At 39.1% G+C, this 20475-nt stretch overlaps 1 protein-coding gene and 1 pseudogene across 6 annotated transcripts in view; both read right to left on the bottom strand.

Moving 5' to 3' along the window:
• The window catches only part of Ttbk2 (tau tubulin kinase 2), a 160109-nt gene that overhangs the window by 11504 nt on the left and 128130 nt on the right, over positions 1-20475 (bottom strand). For all 6 annotated transcript variants that reach the window (XM_003475448.5, XM_063249552.1, XM_023567543.2 and 3 more), the window contains 4 exons: positions 20312-20469; positions 17103-17319; positions 10471-10682; positions 3666-4254 (listed from right to left, as the gene is read on the bottom strand). In XM_003475448.5, the coding sequence (XP_003475496.2) occupies positions 3666-4254; positions 10471-10682; positions 17103-17319; positions 20312-20469 (1176 nt within the window). The remainder of the gene's footprint in view (positions 1-3665; positions 4255-10470; positions 10683-17102; positions 17320-20311; positions 20470-20475) is intronic.
• On the bottom strand, positions 2659-2778 carry LOC111758547 (small nucleolar RNA SNORA70; annotated as a pseudogene).

Genomic DNA, 20475 nt, shown 5'->3' with positions numbered 1-20475 from the left:
AAAAAGGAATGACAAGCCAGGTGTGGTAGTGCACACCTGTAAACCTAGCACTTGGGAGGCTGAGGTAGAAGGATTGCCATGACTTTGAGGCCAGCCCAGGCTGCACAGTGAGTTCAAGACAAGGCCAGCTTGAACTGCAAGAGCCTATCTCCAAAAAAACAAACAAACAAAAAAAAGCAATCTTAAAGGTAAAAAAAAATAATAAAAATAAAATAAATAAATAAACCAGATGTGATAGCATGATTATAATCCAAGTATTCTACAAGGCTGAAGCAGGAGGGCTGCAAGTTCAAGATCAGCCTAAGCAATTTAGGGAGATCCTATCTCAAAATTTTAAAAAATAAAAAAGTCTAGAGAAGCAGTTTATGTAAAGACCCCTGAGTATACCACCAAACAAATAAACAAACATATTACACATGTATGTGTAGAAAGAATTTATTTCCTTGAAAAAAATTGAACAATTATGATATCCCACATAAATTAATTTCTACACAAATTTATAAAATATTCCTAAATCATTTTTACAAATTACATTTTATAATTTCCTTATATTTTATTTTATATTACATATACAAATCTATATCTATACACAGATATATATCTTGAGACCAAGTCTCACTACGTAGACAGGCTGGCCTCAAATTTGCAATCCTCCTACCTCAGCCTCCCAAGTGCTGGATCACAGGTATGTGCATTGCACATTACCCTTTCACTAATATTCCCTTTCTACTTCTATGTCTTTTTGAAAAAAGATCTTTTTGTCTCTTATGTAAGGAGTGTAATGGTACTAGGATAAAAACTTGGAGAAATTTTTTTTTTTTGGTTCCAGAGATTGAACTCACAACCTTGCCCTTGCCAGGCAGTCACTTATGCCGTTGAGCTAAATCCCTGGGCCAAAAACTTGGGAGAAATTTAACATTCATATCAATAGTTTTTCTTACAAATAAAAGACATGTGGTATACAAAATACCTACATCCCACACCGGTTTTATGGACAAAGAAAATAATTTAGAAGAGACACAGGGAACAAAATAATTTGTTGGTTCCCAATACAGCCAAGAATTAGCTGAGCTATAGAAACAAATTCCTTTTAATCATTTGAGTTTCTTGGGCCATTCAATCTGTACTACAGGCATCTTCTTTTTTTGGTTTTGTTTTTGTTCTCAAAAGAAGGTCTCACTATGTAGCTTGGACTGGCCTCAAATTCATGCTCCTGCCAGGTGTGATGGCACTCAGGAAGCTGAGGCAGGAGGAGCACTGTGAGTTCAAGGCCAGTCTGGGCTACACAATGAGTTCAGGGCCACAACTACAAAGTGAGACCCTGTCTAACAACAACAACAAAATTCATACTCCTCTTGCCTCAACTGCCCACATGCTAGAACTGCAAATGTGGAAAAAGAGAGAAAAAAGCAGCAAAGTTCTGGCTAGAGAAGTAAATAGATATTTACTTTTGTAATTTTGGAGGGGGGTACTGGGACTCAAAGTCAGGACCTCATGCTTGCCAGGCAGGGGCTGTGCCACTGAGCTACTTCTCCATTTTGAAACACAGGCAAATTCTTCCAGAAAAGCTTCACCAGTAATCTTTCCAACCGTTATTTTTTATACCTGCATGGGAAATTGTGTTCCCCTAGAAAATGTCTCAGTTTGGATAATCACGCTGTTTTGGGTGAGTCAGAGGAGGGCTGCTGGAGGGCTGAGGACCCTTGATAACTGCAACCATGCATAAGGGGACTTCCAGGGTTCAGGGTTCCTTACTGTCTGGAGGCTCTTTAGGGCTTTGCTGGCCATCTCTGGCCTTTTTGAGGCTCCCCCAGCTCAGTTACTGGGATGAGAAGGCGCTGTTTACTCAAGACAGGGTGTGACAGAAGCCCCAGGGTTTCCTCAGAAGGGGCCTCTGTGTAAGACTGGTATTACCACTGCCTCTATCTGCTGTCAAAGTGCAGACTTGGACTCAGCGGCCTGGCAAGTGATAGGTTGTGAGTTTGATCCCTATTACCCAGAAAAACAAAACAAAGCAAAAACAAAAACAAAAACAAAAAACAAAGTGCAGAGTCACTCAACCCAGGACCTACAAAAGCAGTTCTGCTAGGGAGGACTGAAATGCTGTATCTTATTTTTAAAGATTTCAAAATCCCTATGATCCTCATGTCTCAGCCTCTGGAGTGTGGGGATCACAGGTATGCACGACCACTCCCAGCTTTCAATGCTATATTTTGAACAGCTGAAATTGAAAAACTATTAACTAATTAATTAATTAATTATTGGAGCAGAGATAAGATTTACTGATAGACTTGTTCAGAAGTGAGGGGTAGCACAATGGAAGCCTTCAGGAATGCAAGGCCTGCCACTTCCACCATGCAGCCGCCAGGAATGAGGCACTTCTTGGCCACCACATCTTCGAATCAGTTTGCAAGAACTGGTGAAGCTCCACTGTTTGGAAATGTGGATCTTCTGGCAGCCAGGGAACTTGAACTTGGCCCTATGCAGGGCCTCGATCACATGCTCCTTGTTCTGCATCTTGGTGCGAATGCACACGATGACCTGTCCAATGTGAACCCTCACCACTCCGCCCTGGGGCTTCCCAAAGGCACCCCGCATGCCCATCTGAAGCCTAGAATGGGGATGGCAGGAGGTCAGATACCCAACATCCATGGGAAGTAGTATCTTTAAGGTTCCTTAGTGCAGCCCGTACAAGCGACAGACTGTGTATGTTACCAAGGGGGTAGTATGCACAGCCAGTAGACACAGGACACCATGACAAACTATAACAGGATGTAAAACAGGAAAAATTTCTGGGTAGAGATTATAGAAAAGTAACAGTGATTATAGATCTAGTAACAGTGTATAAAGAACAAACTGCAAACGGTTAAATATAGGCCTTCCTCATGTAATATATAATAAAAAGCTCTGGAATTATAAATATTTTAGCAATCATAAGTACACACACTTAATCGTGGGGTCTAATTATACATGTTATTCCAAAAGTTGGTTATAATGCTATTTAATATACTGAGTTTGATATTTTGAAAAGATGGTGTGGTGGTACACACTTGTAATTCCAGCACTTGGGAGGCAGAGGCAAGAGGATCCCCTGGAGTTTGACACCAACCTGGCTAGATGGTGAGTTTAATGTTAGCCTAGACTACATAGTGAGGCTCTGCTTTAGAGAGAGAGAAAAAAAGGAAGCTTTCTAAAAAGTTGTATTTGTGCTGCCACTGTAAAGGGAACTCTGGAAGCTGAGGTAGTTTGAAGCTAGCTCAGATACATAGTAAATTCAAGGCCAGCCTGATTTAGATAATGATACGCTGTCTCAAAAATACCAAAAACAAAACAAAGGAATGCTCATTTTTTAAAAATTTCATATTGGATGCTGGGTATGGTGGCACAGACCTGTCATCCCAGGACTCAGGAGGCTGATGCAGGAGGATCGTCACGGATTCAAGGTCAGTCTGGGTTACAAAAGTGAGTTCAAAGCCAGCCTCTACTATATAGTGAGACTGTCTCAAAAACAAACAAATATTTCAAATTGGAGGGTTCATTATATTATCACTACACCTGCTAGACAAATTCAGGGCTTACTGAGAATCTTAATCGACCAAATGACTATCAGTCTTCTGCAAGCACCTTGAGTGGGTAACAGAATAACAAAGAAACAAGTCTCTTACCGCTGTCAGGGGGCCCTCTGCTTGCGCCTCCATTGGACTTGTGGGTGTCGCAGCAATAAACTGACTAGCAACTCCAGCCTGGAGCTCCAGTCTGTCTGGGTCCTGTTCTGCAGGAGCTGTGGCAGGGCATTCCACAGACAGCGCTAAGACCACATCTGATGGTTCCTTCTTCAGATGACCGCTTCCTGCCCAAGGACCTAACTGGAGCTTTTCATCTTGAGGGGATTCCTCAAGAACCTGCAGCACTTCTGGCTCCTCATCAGAAGGGCTTCCAGTTGTTTTATGACCTAAAGCCTCATTTGTCCTAAAATCCTGAAGGTCTTGCTCCTTGTCCACAATCACCCATTCTTTGGAGTCAACTTCTTGCTTGCAAGAGCTCAAGTTAACGGCCACAAATCCATTGCTGCCCCCACCATCTGCCTGCTCAGGGGTGTGGGCAGAGGCGTGCTTGGAGGCATCGGGAAGATACTCTTCATCATAGTGCCAGACGTGGTCGGTGCGGGACGCAGCAGAAGGACAAGGCTTCTGCAGCAACGCAGGCATCACAGCTCCCTTTCCTGCACTGCTATCTTTGTGCATTTTCTCCAGGCTAAGAAAAAGGAGACAAATGACTCAATGTGTGTCCTAAAACCCATGAGCTCCATACAGAATTACTATTCATGGAAAAAGGAAATAGCATTATGAAATATAAAGAAAGCTTCACAGGCCTGAAATGTTCCTCTCCACGTGCAATAATCTTACTTTGGAAGATGATGCTCAGCTCTTTCTTCAGATTGGCCCTTTCTACCTCTTTTCTTAAGACTAATTCTTAACCTAACCAAACATGTATCCCTACTGCACTCTGATATTTGCTTTTCATCTTATCCACAATTCAAAATGTTTAAAAACATTGTCCCTATGCAGCACATCTCCCCATTCCCCATACAAGGGATTGAGCCCAGGGCCTTCATACAGAGCAACATCACCAGCCCTTTAAAATTTTTTACTTTGAGACAGAATATTGTTAAATCACTAAATTTCCTGGGCTAGACTTGAAGTTGAGACCCTCCTGTTGTATTCAATTTATTTTTTTTGATGTTCCTGTTTTAACCTCTCAGATTTTTAGGATTACAGGCCTGTGCCAACATGCCCAATTTACTTTTGATCACATAAAGATTCAGAATATACTTGTATTACATACAACACAGAATGTTTACCATGTGAGGAAGAAAATATAGATGGAAAAGACTGTTTAAAATGGAAACTAAGTACCAGCTGTGGTGGTAGTGGCTCTAATCCCAGAATTTGGGAGGCTGAGTCAGGAGGATCATCATGGATTTCAGGTCAGCCTAGGGTACATAGTGAGACCTTGTCTTTAGGGAAAGAAAAATAAAGGAAACTGAGCTCAGGCATGGCTGTGGACACCTGTAATGCCACCACTTGGGAGGCTGAGGCAGGAGGAATACTTCAAGTTCAAGGCCAATTTAGGATACATAGTGAGATATTGTCTCAAAGAAACCAGAACTACACCAACAATAAGTAAATAAGATAAAATGAAAAAGGATTATTTAGCTCAGTGCAAAGACCATTATTTGAAGCTCTGGTATTTCTAAATAAGTTAGAAACTAGGCAAGGCCAGAAATGAGTAAAATGGCTTGAATACAGTAATCTGTCATTCTACCCTTTCACTGCCAGTAGTAGCTATCAGAGATATACCACTGAAGGGTATAAATATTTTTAAGATACTTACATCATAATTTTTAAAGCCTTCTATAATTCAAACTACATACCAAACACTTTTTAAAGTTTCATTTGTTTCCTGCTACTAAATTGTAAGGACTGTATGATTCATTAACCTTGAGCTACAAAGAGCCATGACCTGTCTATGTGCAGGCTCCACAGCTTTCTTTGCTGGAAGCTCCCATGACCACAGGTTTTGCTATAGCATTTGGAGGATCAGAAGATGGTTCAGTTGTGAGTCAGGATGAGGATGATGATTACTACAGACATGGATGAAAAATGAGGGCTTAATGAAGTTAATGTTACAAACATGCAACGATTTCTTAAAGACTTTCCATAATACAAACACTGACTTCCAGAAAGATGGCAGAGTGGTGAGCAGAGAGAAAGCCTCTTGAGATCTGGGGTCCAGATGCTAGAATATAGCAATGTGAGGAAGAGGAGGAGGAGGGTAGTGGGTACCCAGGACCCAGCAAGGATCTGAAGTGAGAGCTGCAGCTCCCAGGGGAGCGAAGAAAGAGACCTCAACACAGCAGAAGGAAGTAGCAAGTGATGTTCTCCCCCTGAGCAGCAGCTCAAACCTGCAGATAGATGTACGGGAGCCCCAGACGCCTCCAAGGAGAAACACACCAGGGGAACAGAGCAGTGGACACTGTGGACTGCAGTCACTGCCAAGTTATTTAGGTTCAGATGCTCCCCAGAAGATTGCAACTCACCTATAGCCCTGCTATAGGAGGGCTATACAGGAGGGCTATACAGGGCTGTACAGGAGCCGACTGAGTTTGAAACTCAGAGCAGTGCAGGCTGGCTCCAACTGGTGGCTTCTAGTGTCAGGGTGAGATGGACCCGAGTTTAAGCCAGCAGGAGACTCATGAAGTGTTGCAGGTTGAACAAATCAGGCTCCAGTCTCACAGACAGAAACTACCCTGAAATTCTGTGGGACTGATGGGGCAGGTTTGCTGAGATCATTCCCTACCCCGTCATAAATCTGCAGTTGGCTTGCTGGGATAAATCAACACAATCTGGACTGTCTGCCTACTCTCTCTGTTTACCAGTGACAGCAGAGACATGGCATGAAGTGGACTTTCATTTTCTTGTTTTGTTTTCTATTTTTTGGTGATTGTTTGTTCTTGTTTTTATGAGTGTGAACATTGTTTCCAGTTTTTTGTTGTTCTGTTTAGTTTTTATTTTGTTCTTCTTTCTTCCCTGCTCTCTTTACCACTTTCACAAAGTTTGAGTAATATTCCTTTGTCATCCAGCCTCGCTTCTAATCTCTTCCTCTTCTTCTGTTTCTGTATTTTCCCCCTCCTCCCTTTTAAATTTTCTCTTTTGAGGATAAAATCAGAGTACTGAGGTCTTATTTACTTGATACAATTTTCTGGGTTGATTTCGATTTTGTTTTATAACAAATTTACTTCATTTGGTTAAAAGTGGCAAATCAATAGCTACTAATTTGTCATTTCTAGGCTATGTTTGATGCTACTATTATTGCTGCTTTTACTACTTTAGCCAAGGTGGTAGAATTGTTCTAATCCGTAAGACTGCGACTGCCTACGAGTTATAAATAACACTTACGTCAGTACCAAAGAACTAGCAGCTAGATCAACCAGGCTGCTGAACTTCTTATTCCCAATAAATTGAAGAGGTAGGATCTTGCAGCAGACTCAAAACCCAAACCTAGCTATATTGTGAAGAAATCTCTGAGTTGTCACATCCTAAGGATTTTAAATACTAGCAATAAAGCTACCCACCATAAGCAATTTATAACTATCAACCTACGGATTAAATTAAAAAATATTAGAAAGTGAGAAGATATTTAAGCAAGATGCAACTCTAGACTTCCAGCTCACTAAAGTCAAACCTTGAGAGTAATGAGGTGGAACAATTTGAAAGCCATTTTCACCTGGACTCTCTGAAATGGTAATAGCAAAAGTAACAAAGCAGATGAAAGAGGCTCTCAAAATAAATCAAATTAGAAATAATTTCTCAGATAACTACAGAGATGCTGACCATAATGAAAGACATGGTTAGTGACTGTATAGCAGATACAGATAAAAAAAGAGTAAACTTAGTAAACTGATGGAAACTATGAATGCTCAGCATAGGAAAGAAATGGGATCCATGAAACAGATTAAAATAGATGTCTAGGAGATTAAAAATTCCACTGAAAGTATACACAGCAGAATGAGGCAATATAAGGAAAGAACAACAGAAATAGAAGAGAGGATTGTGACTAGTTATCATGGAAAGAAAGGTTTCTTAAGACCACGAGACCATGAAAAATTAATCTAACAGCTGCTAGATGATGCAAAGAAGGATAACATAAAACAGAAAACACTAAATATACTGGAATATAGACTAGGTAAAACTCTTGAATACACTGGTGTAGGCCAAGACTTCAAGAACGAAACCCTGATTGCACAGGAAATATCACAAAAAAATCAACAGGGATCTCATCTTATTAAAAAACTTTTGCACAGCAAAAGTATAAAGAGACGAGCCACAGCATGAGGGAAAAAAATTTTGCCAGCTGTTCCTCAAAGGATTAATATCTAGAATATAAAAAACTTGTAAAAATTGGACTCCTGGGGCCAGGGATTTAGCTCAGCAGCACAAGCTGCCTGGCAAGCTTGAGGTCAAGAGTTTGATCCCTAGTACTGCAAAAAAAAAAAAAAAAAAAAAAGGACTCCTCAAACTTATTTTTGTTTATTTTAAAGAGGATTAAACAGAATAAAACCCATCAAAATAAACAAGTGTAAGAGATACAAGACTTCAAAACATTATGAAATCAACAATAGTTAGCATAAGGCCTTTAGATGTCTTTCAAACAGCTGCAGATAACTTCAGACATAGTAGAAATCAAACAACAGAATAGAATAGAAACAAAAACAAAACAATGAATGCAATACAGAATTTCAAATAAGTCATTAGTAAATCCAAAATTGCTACCATAATATATCCAGATATCCTTGAAATAGCTTTTCCTGCCATTGGATTTAAAATAATCAAACAAAACAAAAGAGAATAAAACCCAACCCATCAAAACAATGGAAACAACACAGGACCTCAAAACAAGACCATAGGGAGACTCTCCACATTTAAAGACTTGATCTAAAAACGGGCATCTGAGATAAATACATACTTCTCAGATGAAGTACAAAGAGCAAATTTATGAAAAAACATTCAACATCACTAGTCATTCTAGAGATGCAAATTAAAACCACAATGCAATTCCATCTCATTCCAGAAAGAACAGCTATTATCAAGAAATCGGGGGGCTGGGGATTTAGCTCAGCGGCATAAGCACCTGCCTTGCAAGAAGGCAGTCGTGAGTTCGATCCCCAGTACCGATAAAAATGAAAAAGACAAAAATAAAATAAAATAAATCAGGGTCAGGGACATAGCTCAGTGGTGCAGTACCTGCCTTGCAAGCACAAGGTTGTGAATTTGATCCCTGGTACAAAAAAAGAAAGGAAAGAGAAACCAACTAATAAAAAATGCTGGCAGGGCTTTGGGGAAAAGGTAACTCTTCTCCACTGCTGGTGGGAGTATAGACTGGTACAACCAGTCTAAAACTGTAAAACTAGAGTTTCTTTGACCCAGCTATTCCCATTCTTGGTATCTTCCTCAAAAGAATTAAAAGCATCCTACCACAGCAATACATGCACATCTATGTTTATGGTAGCACAGTTGGTAATAGCTAAATCTAGGAAACAGCCCAAATTCCCATTAACCAATGAACAGATAAAGAAGATGTGTTTTTTTTTTTAAACATAAAAAAGAAGGTTGGGCATGGTGGTGCATGCCTATAATCCCAGCACTGGGGAGGCTGAGGCAGGAATGTTGTGAATTAGAGACCAGCTTGGGCTACAAAGTGAGTTCAAAGCCAGCCCAAACTGCATAGTGAGACCTTGTTTTAAAGACAAAAAAAAAAAAGGACGCTGTGAAGGATATGCTTGAGACATTTCTAGCTAAATGGATGCACCGTGAGACCACACACTCAAGTGAAATAAATCAGATGCTTAAATACCACCTTGTTTCTCTAATGTGAGAAACTGAAAGTATAAATAAGGGCCAAACTGTGTAAGAGGATTCTGCTTTTTTGAGACAGGGTCTCACTGTGTAGCCCAGGATGGTCTCAAACTCATAGTGATTCTCCTGCATCAGCCTATCAAGTGCTGGGATTATAAGCATGTGCAACTACCCCCTGTAGGGAGCGGCTCAGAATGGCTGCTGCTGCCCTGCCCCTTCCACCTGAGGGCATTTTGTGTGTCAGCCTACATTTCCCATGATCTTCCCCTTGCCTACAGTGCGCATGACGTGAGCAACTTCCCGCTTCAGCCTACATCTCCCATAATCCTCTCCTGCTTACCTCATATATCCGGATGTGACGAAGACCTATCAGATAATACTCTGTTGCCCTCTTCCTGCCCCATTGGCCCGCCTTCACCCTATATAAGTTGTAGCCATTTTAAGAATAAACGAGACTTGAATGGAATCCCGCCTTGTCTCCATCTCTCTTTTCTCTTGCCTGGCCCTTCATCCCCGTCCCTTCTCCAGGCGAGGCCCACGGACCCGATCCGTGGGACGGATCAACCCCCAGCTATATAGTAGATATTTTGAAATGGGGAGAAAAATGTTTAAATGGGTATGTGAACAAGGAAGGGAGTAGGAGGAAGGGAAGGAGGGGGACAAGAACAAAAAAGAATAGAAGGGAAAAAATGGAAGGATTTTTATGTGTATGAGGAGGAAAAGAAGTTAAAGGGATGTGAGGGGAATGGGGAACAAAAGATGCAAGATATATCATGTATAGGTACAAATTCCTTATGATGAATGTTATCATTATGCATATCTAAAATGTACCAATAAAAACAAAAGAAATATTGCTGTGCATGGTAGCATGTGCCTATTATCACAGCTCTGTGGCGGATGAAGCAGGAAAATCTCTCCAAAATGTGAGGCATGTCCGGGCTATACAGAGAATTCAACACCACTCTGAACTAAACTGTATTAATGAGACACTCTCAAGAAAATAATACTAATGGTACATTAGAATCTTTAAAAAGGAAGAAAACCTATTTTATACCAGGTCTCAAGAAACTTTTCAGTATCTGGCTTCGGCTCCAAGGTCAGCCGTTTCTCCAGCTCAAAGCTGTGGATAGAGCGTAACTTGCGCAGCAGTGGAGCATCCCTGTCTGGCTGGGTGGTCTCTGAGCGGACGCGGATGGGGGAGCCGAGGCTTGGAGCATTGAGAATACCGTTGGCTTGGCCATGGCTGTTCTCTTCTTCAGTAGCAGCCTAGAAAAATGGAAAATAAAGGCATGAAAAAACACTCCAGGTACTTCCCCTGGGAGAAATCACTGAAACAAACAGATGATTAGCTGGGCTTGGTGGAACATGATTCTAATCCCAGCACTCAGGAGGCTTGAAACCAGCCTGGGCTACAAAGTGTGTTCAAGGCCAGCCTGAACCAGTATACTGAAACTGTCTCAAAAAGACAAAAATAAATAAAAATAAAAGATGAAAGAAAGAAGCAAAGAAATGATTAAATGTGTTTTTGGAAGATTAGGATATTTTGGGTAGTTTACTTAATTGCATTCCTATTACCTCTTTATTATAAAAGAATACTTTATAGTTACATTTCAGTTATTTAAAATTTTGGGGGGGGGTACAAAATAACCATCTAAAATGTTTGATGACTTTGGCTTTTTTTTTTCAATGCTGAGGCTATAAACTGGAGTGTTCTAGTGCTAAGTTACATCCCCAACCCTTAGTTACTTTTCCTTTTTTATTTTATTGTTATCTTTTTGAGACAAAGTTTCACTAGGCAGTTTAGCTGGCCTTGAACTCACTTTGTAGCTCATGCTGGCCTCAAATTTGCAGTGATTCTTCTGCCTTGACCTCCCAAATGCTGGGATTATAGGCATGAACCACTACATCTGGTCTTATTTTTAAAAAATTTTATTAGTACATATTTGCAGTATATGATGATTACATCTATTGTGAGAAGTTGGCGCATGTAAATAACACTTACTAATTCTTTTTATTTCCCCATTCCTTCCCCTCCTTTTTATTCTGAGATAGAGTATCACTAACTGGAAGCAGCTTGTGTTCCTCTTGTCTCAGCCTCCCTGCGCGCTGGGCTTACAGATGTGTGCCACCACACTCAGTCTGACTTCAGCATTCTGCATAGTATCTGTTCAGATAATTGCAGGATCCTACTCTGCTAAGCTAAAGCTAAAACCTGGAAAATGCAGTCTGTTTGAGACATAAATGGCCTTGCAAGAGTAAAGGGAGACCACTGAACACAAGTCTCTCCTTCCCCTTCCCTTTCTCATTCCTTCTCTCAAAAACAAGTAACAGGCAGCTCAGAGGCTAGAACAGTAAGCAGAGCAGAGCAAGAGCATGAGGGAGCACAGAGGGGGCTGTTTAAGGACAGAGGTGGCCGCAACATCATTATCAGAAAACTCCTGCTTTACAAAGGAGTGAGCAAGCCAAGTCTGTCAAACCGGTTCTGATGAGACCTGTAGGAGGAGCTAGTGCTCTCAGAGAGGTGCACACTCCAACTATCTTCTCAGAGGGAAGGTGACTTGAGCCCCAATTTGAATTCGCATTGAATTATTAATTAATGAATACTAATGATAAATACAGAAGGCATGCCACAATAACTGAGTCAGCAGAAATAATAATTTAAAACATAACATTTAAAGCTCTCAAAAACTTCAGATATCAAACTTACTTGACACGAAACAATTTTATGTACAAAATATTTAAATAAATCATTATAAGTCAATAAAGCAATTAACTGATTAAATTAATATGAAACATTAAATTAAATTAAAAGATTAGCCAACAAACAGTGCCTGTTTGGTAAATGTGAGGTCATCAGTTTGATCTCCAGTACAAACAAACAAAAAAAGTAAACCAAAGTGGCAACAAGCCTGTAATCTCAGCCCTTGGGAGGACAATCATCTCAACTTTGAGGCCACCCGGGGTCCTATAGTGAGCTCAAGACTAGCCTGAACTAAGAGTGATATCTTGTTTCAAAAAAAAAAAAAAAGCCAGACGTGGAGGTGCACAGTTGTAATCCCAATACTCAGGAGGCTGAAGCAGAGGACTGCTGCGGGTTCATGGCAGCCTAAACAACACAGTGAGACCTGTCTCAAAAACTTAAAAAAATGTAAAGGAAGCAGGAAGGAAGAACAAAGAGAGTTATTAATCTGTAATCAATGGACTAGAAGACATAGTCAAACAAATTACTTGTGGAACACAAGAAAAGGAAAAATATGAAAAGATATATTAAGAGATATGAAAGACAGAATAAAAAGGCTTAATGTATATATATCTGATTGGAGTCCCAGAAAGAAATAAAAGCATGAAAAGTAACAATATTTAATAGAGAATGGATACATACATCCCAGAATTGATACAAAAATATGAATCAAAATATTCAAGATATAAAAGATATGCTAAGCAAAAATAAAGAAATTATACTTAGACAAATCATAGGTAAAATGCAGAACATCACAGCCAAGGTCAAAACAGTAGCTGAGAAGGAAGGAAGAGGGCAGGAGGTCCAAAGAGAACTGATCATCAACAAAGAAAAACAAATCAATAAAAAGGAATGGCAACTGAAAACCAGAGGAAAAATGGCATCAATCAAAATTTTATATCCAACATAAACTACCTGGAAAGAATAAAACTAAAACACATTTTTAGATAAGTAAACTTCAAAAAAATATTTTATCAAAAATCTGAAATGAATCAGGAATATGGCTGAGTGGAAAATGTTTATATAGCCTGCAGAAGGCCCTGGGTTTGATCCTTAGCACTACAAGAATTTAAAATAAAATATAAGGTCCAAAGTTTAAGGAACTTCTAAGGGAAATGTTTAAGGAAGATGATCCCAAGACTTCCAGAAATGAAAGGAAATGGTAAACATCTTTGAAAGTGCATATAAACATTACTTAGAGAAAAGAAAAGAACATATTACATATAGTAATAAGCTAAGTTGAGTAATTTTTTTAAAAAAGGAATGATCTAAAAAACAGAAGAAGTAAAATACTAGGAGGATGACTAAAATTAAAATTTCCCAAAGACCTTGAAATATCAGAAACATGGCGTTGGGGATTTATTTATTTATTTATTTATTTTGTCTTTTTGCTTTTTTTTTTTATCGGTACCGGAGATTGAACTCACGACTGCCTGCTTGCAAGGCAGGTGCTTATGCCGCTGAGCTAAATCCCCAGTCCCGGGGGTTGGGGATTTAGCTCAGCGGCATAAGCACCTGCCTTGCAAGCAGGCAGTTCGATCCCCGGTACCGATAAAAAAGGAAAAAGACAAAAAAAAAAAAAAAAAAAAATCAGAAACGTGGTTAAAATTGTTTAATTTCAGACTTTACATCAAAAATACATAGAACATTTCAAGGTAAACTACTAAAAGAATAGAATGAAAATGATCATCCAATTTCTTCTTTTTCTTTTTTAAGAAACAGAAGTCTCAATGTCTTGTTAGCCCTGAACTTCTGGGCACAAGTGATCTTTCTGCTTTTTAGCTACTGAGGAGCTGAGGACCACAGGCATGCACATTCTCTCCAGTTCAAAAGACAGAATTAGAATGTTTAAATTCCAAATAAGTGCAAAGAGAAAACAGAAGAAAAAAACACATCAACAAAACCTACAGTCCTAAAATGTAGGCAAGAAACACAAAAAAACTGAAGAAATAGAACTTTAAAAAGCAGGAGTAACAAATGGAAAAGTATCTCAATGGGCTTCATAGTGAGTTCAAGGCTGTGTAGGCTTATCCTACACAGTAAGACCCTGTCACAAAACAACAACAACAAAAAAATATATATATATTAGTTCTTGGCTCAAGTGCCACGTTTATGTGCTTAGTTATGCTTTGTAAGGATACATATACCTATTTTATTGTGTTTTTTGTTTTGTTTTATTTTGTTTGAGACAGAGTCTCACTGGCTGTGAACTCAGAAATTCTCCTGCCATAGCTTTCCAAGTATAACAATTACAGGTGTGTGCTGCCATGCTGGGCAAAAATTAGCTGTTTAAAATTTTCCTCCTAGATGACCAATAAATTCCTAAAGTTACAGTGTCCACTCATGCACATTTTTGTTTATATAATTTTTGCTATATGTCTATTTCAAGCACTTCTTCCATGAGGCACGTCCCCAACCCACTTATATCTGCACACATTCTCATTCCATTTTTTTAAAAAGACAAGGTCTTGCTTATAGCCATAGCTGGCCTTGAACTCATTAGCAACCCTCCTGTCTCAGCCCCCCAAGTGCTGGGATCACAGGCATGTACCATCATACCCTGCTTCTTATTCCTTATAATGGTCTTGCTTTGTACAATGTTCTGCCTCTATTGTATTTAGTTACATATATATGTACCTATTTATATTCTAAGCTCCTTAAGGACAATAGATGAATTTTAAGTCACACAACAAGCCAGGCCTATAATCCCAGCACTTGGGAGGCTGAAGCAGGAGGATTGCTGCTGTGAGTTACAGGCCAGCCTGGGTTACATAGAGAGAACCTCTCTCAGAACAACACACAAAAAGAAAACAAAACAAAAACAACAATGAAACCGCACAACACCTAGCTTAGTGGGTTGTAAACAGAAGGTGCTAAATTAAACTTTGTTAATTTTTAAAAAAATGAATAAATTCAGATGTCAATGATTGTCTTTCCTTTAGTATTTGGCTGAGTACTTTATAGAGATGTTCAAAATGAGTAGAGAGCTCATAATATACAGCAGCATGCACTATAAATTTAAGAAACTATATATGACTGTGATAAATACTTGGACAGTGACTTGAGAGAAAACCATTGGCCATTTCAGTTTCACTGAGATTAGAGATCATGAATGAATGACAGAAAAGAAAACTCACTAAACTCTTTTATGTCAAGTACTATTTCCCTAGTTCACATACATAAATATCCATATATGATGGTGACTGAGAGAGCCAGGTGCAATAGTGCACACCTTTAACCTCAGTACTTGGGAGGCTGAGGCAGAAAGATCTGTGTGAGTTTGAGAACAGCCTGGACTACATAATGGGTTCAAGGCTAGCCTAAACTACATAGCAAACTTGGTTTCAAAACCCAAAACCAAACCAAACCAAAACACAAAGCATAGTATTATCAAGACAACCACAGGTGCTACTACAAAGGGCTGCAACGGTAACTCTGCAGTAGAGTGCACACTTAGCACATACAAGGCACTAGATTCAAATCCCCAGGGCCATACACACTTGTGTGGCCTACTCCTAACTAATATTCAGGACTCATTCCTAAGACTTTAGGGTAGACAGTTTATTTAAAAGCCACATTGAACTGTGGCATATAACGTATCTACAGAGAACATTTTTGAATATTTTATATAGATTTTATTCTGATCCTTTACATGATAATATGAGTTAAGGGTGTCAGCATTTCTTTTTTTGGCACTGGGAATCAAACTTAGAACCTTGTGCTTGCCAGGCAGCACTGTGCTGCTGAGCTGTATCCCCAACCCTGGAGAGAGCATTTTTAAAAATAATTCCCATGACTTAAAAAGTATGCACTGTACATGCTACCGGATGTTCTGAATTTTTGTATCATTTTGACATTCATATGTTGAAATCCTAACTCCCAAGGTAATGATATTAGGTGGCGGACTTTGGGCGGTGATTAGGTAGATCATGTAGGTAGAACTCTCAAAAATAAGATTAGTATCTGTATAAAAGGCCCAAGAGAGATCTTCTGCCTCTTCAATCATGTGAGGATACCCTACACAGGAAGCAGAAAGTGGATCCTCAACAAATCTGCCATGACTTGGGATTTCCCAGCCTCTAGAACTCCAAGGAACAAAATTCTGTTGCTTATAATGTGCTTATCTTAGGATATTTTACCTATCTTAGGATAATATAATCATTTTAGGATGCCCACTTTAGCAGCCCCCCAAAAACTGAAACAATATCCTTACTTTAACAACTGTCTCCAAAGACAGGTCAAACTCCTTGGAACTGACGACAGTTGGTTCCTGTCAGCATATATGCCAGGAATAATGTATGAACAGTCAAGTTTCAATCAATCATATTAAAACATTATCCCAAGCCTCAATGCCTAAGTGGTAGTTTAACTTCCTTCCTAAGCAAACCTTCCTAAACACACACACACACACACACACACACACCCGATTTATAATTCATTGCATGATGTCCTACTGTATTTATCTTCTACAAAGGGGAAAGAATAAGAACAATGAGATTGACAAAAGTTTGGGAAAAATATGCTCCTAAATTACAAAACAGCCATACGATTCAGAAATTTGTATCTCCCCCTCATAGACAGGTGCACCTAGAGCAGTTCTATGCAAGACAAACTTGCATCATTTATTGAACATGCATTTTGTCTTCTCCATCCATTCTGTCTTCTTGCAGGACTGAGCACTGAATCCAGAGGCCTATGGATGCTAGACAAGTGTTCTATCACTGAGCTGCATGTCCAGCCCTTGTTACTTATTTTTTAATTACCTTTATCTTTTCTACAAAATACAAGATGAAGATTAATGTTTGTTGCTCATAACATGAATGTTCGGGGCTACATTAGCCAAAACACTGCAATTGTGAAAATGTAAATAACAATATGTTTCATCTATTTTTCATTCAAAATTGAGAACTATGATTTGTTGCAATAAAAAAAAAGTAAATACACACCTTACATATTCCAAGCTTTATCTTGTTCTTATTGACATCCATCTCTTCCCAGACATCCTTCTCCTGGGGACGAGGGTGCCCCGGAGACCCAGGCAGTCTGTCTGGTGACATACCCACTGGCATGCCATTCTCTCCATCGCTAAGTTGCTCATCTGGGAACACCTCATCTGTATTTTCTCGAAGCAAGTCTCCAGGGATAGGAGTGGCATTGGCAATTCTAAAAGTGAGGTAAGGAAAAAAGTGTAGATCAGAATCGTAAGATACTATGAGACTATTTTCCATGTTGTTTTGGAATTTAAATGATGAAGCCCACATATAATTGAAAAGTCTTTTTTTTTTAACAACTTTTGAAAAGTTTGTACCCATTTTACAAAAGAAAACATCTAAATTTAAAAAATTCTGAACCTACTTATATAAATCCTAATATAATAATTCACTGATTTGACAATCATTTTAAAAGTCTAAAATATTAGTCTATTTTCCAAGAAATCTTTGTCAGTTATAATACCATTTTCTATTCTTTACCCATTTTTCATAGAAAATAAATAACCAGGAAACTATGGCATCAGATCAATCTATGTTTTTTAAAAGGACAAAATGTACATTGCTTTCTTCATGTACAAAATTTTCAGTAAACATCCTCCATCCCTGCATGTAATGCCCTAGCAACACAGAAAGGAGGAAGTAAATTTTTACTTTAAAAGAGATATTAGAAAATCTGCAATTATATAGTTCAGATAGTTCTTCATGGGAAAAACGGAAAATATTTTTTGGTGTTTGTCTATGTATTTCTTTCAAAGTAACTCCATGTTCTGGTCTATGAGAAGCTTTTTATTTCTCATTCATTATGAGAAAAGGCATCTGCCAGCTCTCATAGTGTGTACTTCTTTGGTTTTTTAAAATGTTGCCGACAGTACTCATTACACAATTAGCGCTGGGGGTGTAACTCAGCAGTAAAGCCCTTGACTAGCACGCTTGAAACTGCTTCTGGTCCACAGCAGCACTAAAGATCAAAAACCACTGGGTGGTGGCACACACCTGTAATACTGGCTTTCAGGAGGCTGAGACTGCAGGAATGCAAGTTCTAGGCTAGCCTGGCCAATGTAGGGAGACTGTCTAAAAAAATTAAGCTGGGTACAATGGCACACATCTTCAAATTCAGCACTCTGAAAATGTGAGGCAGGAGGATTACGAGTTTGAGTTCAGCATGGGCAACTCAGTAACTTGATGAGACCTTGTCTCAATAAATAAATAAATAGGCCTGGGGGTGTAGCTCACTATGAAGGGTCTGGGTTCAATCCCTAGTGGCAGTAGCTGGGATGTAGCTCAAAACTCCTAGGGTTCAATCCCTGGTGCTTCTAACAAAAATAAGAAGCCAAAAACCACATGAGGAATTTCTTACCACTGATTTGGAATGTAGGAAAACACAGTGCATAGACTCTCACATGTAGTTATCATGAGTGGCAAAGCTGGCATCCTCTCAGGGACCCCCACGGGTAACCCACCCTGGCAGTGTCACATATGCCTCACATGCTTGTGACAAAACCAATACTTTCCCTCAGACTTGTCCCTCCTGAGTTGATGCCCTCCACTACTACCTCTACCCAAATGGGTCAATGCTAGATGAATCTATCAGTAGTTCATAGGTAAATAATCTAGAAAAGTACTAATAATATCTGCCAGCAAAAATCCTTATAGCCTAGTAGTCCCTGTAGTTGACTCTGGGAACACATTAAAAGGTAGTTTGGCTTGAAATACTTCAAATGAACTGATCTGTTATAAAATTACAATCAGAAATAAACTGGCTACTAAAAGATTTTTCAGGTATAAGCTCAATATACTTTATTTGCTGAGGCAAGTGCAATGGAGATATGCTATGTGAGCTACATGGTATTCTAAAAGTTTATTCAAAGAATTCTCTCTACTCCTGCAAAAAGGGAAAGGCAAACAGATACATTTATTTGAACTCACAGATACTTAGTTAGTCTCAAAGATAACTTTTTTCACATTTTAATCACTCAAGTATTCTTTTGTTTTTTTTGTCTTTTTTGTTTTTATCGGTACCAGGGATCGAACTCACAACTGCCTGCTTTCAATGCAGGTGCTTATGCCGCTGAGCTAAATCCCCAGCCCCTCAAGTATTCTTTCAAATCTTTTCTTCCTTTGTGTCCAGGAGTATTATCTTGCTTTCCAACCACTCCCAGTTCCATAGTTAATATTACCTTCCTTTTCTCAGAATTTGATCCGAATCTAGAATTTGATATAAGATAAACAATTGCTCCCCGAGAACATTATGACACGTTCAGGAGTATGAATGAGCAGTCAATATGAGCACTAGAGCACACACATACTTTGTGCTTAGAGGCAAAGCACAACAGAAGCAGATCATGGGGGAAAGACAAACCAAAACTTAAAATGAAACAAAAAACAAGAGGAACTATACTTAACATATATAATAGAAAAAAATATTAAACACACACAAAAACTAAGAACATGGAATTAGCCAAATGTGGTGGGGCACAGTTGGAATCCAGTCTCAGGAAGCTGAGGCAGGAGGATTCCAAATGCAAAGACAATTTGTGAGGCCCTGCCTCAAGATGAAAAAGGGCTAGGGATGCAGTTCAGTGACACAGCACTTGCATAACACGAACATAACAGGTCCTGGATTCAATCTCCATTACCACACATGCATACTCACAGGCCAAAAATGAGAAAATGGAAATACATTGTAATCTGTTCCTAACATACTAGGTAATTTAAATTGCTTTTGTAAGAGTAACATATTATGTGTTTTGTTCTTACTAATTTAGGAACAGCACAGTTACATATATAACAGTATAGTTAGATACAATTGTATTTTATTCTTTCTAGGGTCCAACATATTTTTCAGAAATACAACTAATACTCCTTTCAACATTCTGAAGAAAACTCACTGTAAATCTGACATCAATGGTCATACAAACTCTAAGCTCCTACTGCACAGCACAAACCATTATCTTCTAAGGTAAGTAATTCTTTTTTTTAAATTTTTTTTTAAGGTAAGTAATTCTACTATCTTTTACAAAAGCAAGTTTCATTCAAGGCAATCCATATGTTTTCCCCTATGTTTAGCATTTGATCATCTGAACAAAGCTGGGTGGACTGCAGGCAACTGCTGCTAATATGATGTACACAGAAGAGGCAGCGCTAAATGAACTGTCAGGACATACCCAATGGCAGCAGGGGTCAGACGGGTGTGCAGCTGAGGGGTGGTGGAGGTGGTGGTGGTTGTTAGAGAGCCATCTGTTCCAGTCTTCTCCCAGTCAAAAGGGTCACTTTCAATTACTCCAAAAGTCTTGATGCTTTTGTCAAAAACGGATGTAAGCAGCTAAAC

The sequence above is a fragment of the Cavia porcellus genome, unplaced genomic scaffold (genome assembly GCF_034190915.1).
Source record: "Cavia porcellus strain 051 isolate PalLab524CR breed Dunkin Hartley unplaced genomic scaffold, mCavPor4.1 scaffold_6, whole genome shotgun sequence".
Taxonomy (NCBI): Eukaryota; Metazoa; Chordata; class Mammalia; order Rodentia; family Caviidae; genus Cavia; species Cavia porcellus.
Note: the sequence above shows the minus strand (reverse complement) of the source record. Positions and strands in the feature narration are given on the sequence as shown.